General features: G+C 45.6%; 1 protein-coding gene across 1 annotated transcript in view; it reads right to left on the bottom strand.

Moving 5' to 3' along the window:
- LOC135102810 (uncharacterized) overlaps window positions 1-5000 on the bottom strand; it is a 134636-nt gene that overhangs the window by 49225 nt on the left and 80411 nt on the right. Inside the window, exon 5 of the mRNA XM_064008346.1 lies at window positions 4187-4329. Coding sequence (XP_063864416.1) covers window positions 4187-4329 — 143 coding nt within the window. The remainder of the gene's footprint in view (window positions 1-4186; window positions 4330-5000) is intronic.

The raw sequence follows: 5000 nt of genomic DNA, 5'->3' as shown, positions 1-5000 counted from the left end.
AAGCGGGTAACCTCATTATAAATATGAACTCCCCTTTTTGTCTTCACTCACTGGTCTTACTTATGCTTCTATCTTCCTTATTTTGACCTTCCTCTTCCCCTTCTTCTACCCTTCCTCTTCCCTTCTTCGTTACTCTGTCTTTCTCTCTTTCTCTCTTGCTTCTCTTCCACCTGCTCTTCCTCCTCTGTGTCCGCCTTACTTCTTCCCCTTCGCATTTGCTTTCTCCTCTTCCTTTATTTAATATGCTGTTTCGTCCTTCTCCTTCTCCCTTGTCTTTGATGCTCCTCCTCCTCCTCTTCCTCCTCCTCCTCCTCCTCCTCCTCCTCCTCCTCCTCCTCCTCCTCCTCCTCCTCCTCCTCCTCCTCCTCCTTCTCCTCTGTGTGTCTGAACTCAAGTCTTGGTGAGGACGTGGTTCTGCTGTGGTGGTGGTGGTGGTGGTGGTTATAGTTAGTGTGTGTGTGTGTGTGTGTGTGTGTGTGTGTGTGTGTGTGTGTGTGTGTTTACTAGAGGTGGTGATAGTGTCATGATGGTGGAGGTGGTAGAGATGTTATGTAGCAGCAGCAGGAACAGTAGTAGTAGTAGTAGTAGTAGTAGTAGTAGTAGTAGTAGTAGTAGTAATCATAATGGTAATATTTCAGTGTGGTAACAGTAAGTAGAGATGGTAGTAATGACAGTAACTGTAGTGGTGCCGGTAATGGTAGTGATGGTAGTAATGGCAGTGGTAGTACTAATAGTAACACGTAATAATGGAAGTACGTAGTAAAGGGGGTGATGGTGGTAGTGGTAGTAACAGCAATGAGGATGGCAGTAATGGTGGTGGTGGTTGTGGCAGCGGCACGTGTGAAGGTGTAAAGATGACGCCATCATTAGCGCCACCAGCACTAATTACGCCTCTTCACAAGCAGGTAGCCGGCAGCCCAGTAGCCCCACACAGGTAGCCCAGCACAGGTAGCCCCACACAGGTACTCCTCGCTAATGAAGCCCAGCCTCCATTAATCAGGTACAGGACCCTTCTTTCCCCTCACCCTCGCTGCCTTCCCTCTTCCTTCTCCCCTTCCCTTTCTATGGATGTCCTCTCTTTGTTCTTCTCTGCTCTCATCCTCCTCTTATCCTCCTCCGTTTCTTCTTCCCATACCCTTCTCTGACTTTCTCTTTCCCTCTCTCTATCCCTCTTTATCTCTCTTCTTCAGTGTTAGAGAAACCTTACTTCATTATCGTCACTTTACTTATTTTGTGTTGCATTTGCTTCTATATATTTGTTAGTTTATCTCTTTCCTAGACACACACACACACACACACACACACACACACACACACACACACACACACACACACATAAGCATGATTATGTATAAAAGTTTGTTACATTTAGACTCCACAGGCATGTATTCATCACCTTGGATTTGCCATATAAGAAATATTCTTAACAATTGTGGTATGTCAGGTATTTGGATGGATCAACAAACTAATAATCCAGAATGGTTAAGGAAAGCAGTTGAAAACAAACTTAAAGATCATTGGATAACATCATGGTTTAGAAATATTTCAACAAAGGGACTTTGTAAGAGTTATAGAATGTATAAAGACTTGTATTGCAGAGAAGATTACCTATTGAAACTTAAAAAGAGTATCAGAATGCCTTTGATTAAAATAAGAACAAATAACAATAGACTACCTGTTGTGAAAGGAAGATATGATAGTATAGATAGGGAAGAAAGATTATGTACTTTATGTAGATGTAATGTTGTTGGAGATGAATATCATATTTTATTGTCATGCCCTAATGATAACATCGTGGAGTTCAGAAACAAATATATTCCAAATTATTATAGAAATAACCCAACAGTGAATAAGTTTATCCAATTAATGCAAAGTAAAAGTCAATATATTTTGTCTAACATTTCTCTTTTTTTAAAAGCTACCTATAATTTTTTTTAGGTAACAGAAAGTTGATTTATATAAGTTGTTAGTGTTTGTTTGTATCTGAAATAATTGCAGGAGCTGTGCTCCATACTTTGTATCACAAAGTCTGAGCATGTAAATAAATCTGAATCTGAATCTGAATCTGAATCACACACACACACACACACACACACACACACACACACACACACACACGGAAGGACACCTCATTGATTCAAATTCTATATACTACATTTAGGTAAATACAAGTACGCAGGGAAACTAGCAAAACACACACACACACACACACACACACACACACACACACACACACACACACACACACACACACACACACACACACACACACACACACACACACACACACACACACACACACACACACACACACACACGTCCCCTCTAATCCTGTCCTGCTCCTTAAACTGCACTCCGCACTTCCTTGCTTATTTACTGCCCCACCCTCCCTTCCTCCCTCCTTCCCTCCCTTGCATTCCCCCCTGCTCTAGTCTGCCACACCCTGCTCATCCACTACGCTTTTCTTTCCTTTCATTCCCTACCCTTCCCTGCTTCACCTACTGTCCACCTCCCTATTGTCCCTCTGGCCTACTTACAATCCTCCCTCTCTTCCTCTCCCCCTCTCAAAATGTCTTCTCCCATCCTCATTCAGCCCTAAATACCTCCCTGTCTTAGGGTTCCCTGCCTTCCTTGCACGTATTTACACCTGGTTTTGTACCTGTATATGCACCTGTACCCATTAGACTACCACCACTGCCACAGTACCACAGGCGTGTACCACTCTCTTATACCACAGTTTCTCCTACCCCTCTGTTCCTTTCCTGCTCTTACTGCTCGCTTTCCCTCCCCTAGCCTAGATAATTTCAGTGCTAACATCCGGGCACCTCCCTTTACCTCACCTCGCCTTGCCTCGCCTCGTCTTGCTTTACTGTATCCCTGTATCCCTGGGTTCAGCCTCCCGCCCTTACTCTCTTCTTCCTCGCTTTCCTATCTCGCTTAAATGGAGCTTACGTCACAGGCCTTGTATTATTGCTCAGCCCGGCCTCCGCTTCCAGCCCGGTCTTCCGTCATCCTAGTCTTTCTCTCCTCCTCTTCTTCTTCTTCTTGTTCTCCTTTTCCTTATCTTTCTGCTGTTCTGTGTCGATTTAATCATTTTTCTTGTTTTTTTCTTCTATTCGCTAGTAATTCGACACACCCTCTTTTCTTCTTCTCTTCCTCTTCCTAGCCCTTTTCTTCCGTCCTTTCTCTCTCTCTCTCTCTCTCTCTCTCTCTCTCTCTCTCTCTCTCTCTCTCTCTCTCTCTCTCTCTCTCTCTCTCTCTCTCTCTCTCTCTCTCTCTCTCTCTCTCTCTCTCTCTCTCTCTCTCTCTCTCTCTTCTGCGCCTCATTATTCCTCATTGCCTCTCTTCACATAAATTGAATCGGTTGGCAATCCTGGTTCGGTCCTGTCACGCCTCCACGGATCCTGCAGCTATGATCCTCTCGTCGCGTGTACAGCCATCCATCTCATTGCAGGTATAGTCTCGCCACCCTCCACGCTACACCTCCTCCCCTTGCATTGTACTCGTTACCATACTAACAAATTCTTATACTCTTCGCCATAAGCAATAGTGGATTACGTGTTATTTCTCTTTGTTGTTGTTGTTGTTTCATTGTTGTAGTGAGTGTACAGAAGTGTGTTGAAATGTGTAGTTGTGGGTCTACATATCTGTTGTCCTGAAATCCTTGTGTAATTTGCGTGTAATCTTGTATGCAGTTTTCATTAGTTTTATGCCCCATTGTTTTTCAGTGATGCGCTTCGTCCTTCCTGCCTCCCTCGCCATGTCCCTGTCCTTGTCTCTGTCTCCTCCTTTCCTTTCCCTTCCTTTGCCTTTCCTTTCCTCCTCTACCATTCCCTTCTTTCTCTTCTCTTTATTTCTCTTCCCTTTCCTCCCTTCCCTCCCTCTCTTTCCTCCTTTCCCTGCTTTTCCCCACACCTTTCCCTCTCTTTCCTTCCCCTTTCCTTTATTCCCTTTTCCCTCCCTTTCCTTTTCTTCCCAGTCCATCCCTTCTCCTCCCATCGCCTTTAATCCCTCTCCTCTTCCTTTACCTTCTCCTCACTTCATTTCCTTCCCTACCCTATCCTATATTACCCTCCCCTTCCCTCTCCTCCCAATCCCTTCATTTTATTCCCCCTTCATTTTCCTTACTTTCCCTTCCCTCCCACTCCCTCCAGATCCCTCTCCTTCCCTTCCCCTGTCTACTCACATTATGAAGCCAGGTGATGTTATAAGCGGGCGGGTCGGCTGTCACGCGGCACAGGAAGGTCACGCTGTCCCCCTCCGCCACCTCCACTGTTGCTCCCGCGCCACCACGCCCGCCCTCCACTCGCAGGCTGGCCTCGGGCACGTCTGTACAGGAGCAGGGTACGGGTTTAGTGAGAGAGAGAGAGAGAGAGAGAGAGAGAGAGAGAGAGAGAGAGAGAGAGAGAGAGAGAGAGAGAGAGAGAGAGAGAGAGAGAGAGAGAGAGAGAGAGAGAGAGCACCATTCTGGAACACACGTGACAAACAGGACAGACAGGGAAAAGTGGATGAGAAGAGCGAAGTGGTGTCAGAGATAACGTATGTACAGACGAGACAGACACGGACAGACAGACAGACAGACAGACGGACAGGTATTGAGACAGGAAGACAGACAGGACATAACAGAATGGTCGGCTTCACTTCACCTCCCCTTACCTCATGTTACCTGTAGCACCTCACACTCCCGCCACACTGCACGCATAGGGACGAATTAATTACAGAGGTGGAAAAGAAGAGAGGGGTAACAGATAGGCAGGGAGTTTAAAGGCAGAGTTGTAATGATCAGCTGAACTTTAATGGGATTGGACACTATATAGTTCACGGCCATGTCTCTCTCTCTCTCTCTCTCTCTCTCTCTCTCTCTCTCTCTCTCTCTCTCTCTCTCTCTCTCTCTCTCTCTCTCTCTCTCTCTCTCTCTGCATGCGCATCGTGTCCCTTATCTCCATTTTCCATTCTCTCTATTCTCTATTTTATTGTATTCTATCTCTTTCTTCCTTGAA

Source organism: Scylla paramamosain, chromosome 8 (genome assembly GCF_035594125.1).
Source record: "Scylla paramamosain isolate STU-SP2022 chromosome 8, ASM3559412v1, whole genome shotgun sequence".
Classification (NCBI taxonomy): domain Eukaryota; kingdom Metazoa; phylum Arthropoda; class Malacostraca; order Decapoda; family Portunidae; genus Scylla; species Scylla paramamosain.
This window is presented reverse-complemented; position numbering and strand designations above follow the sequence as displayed.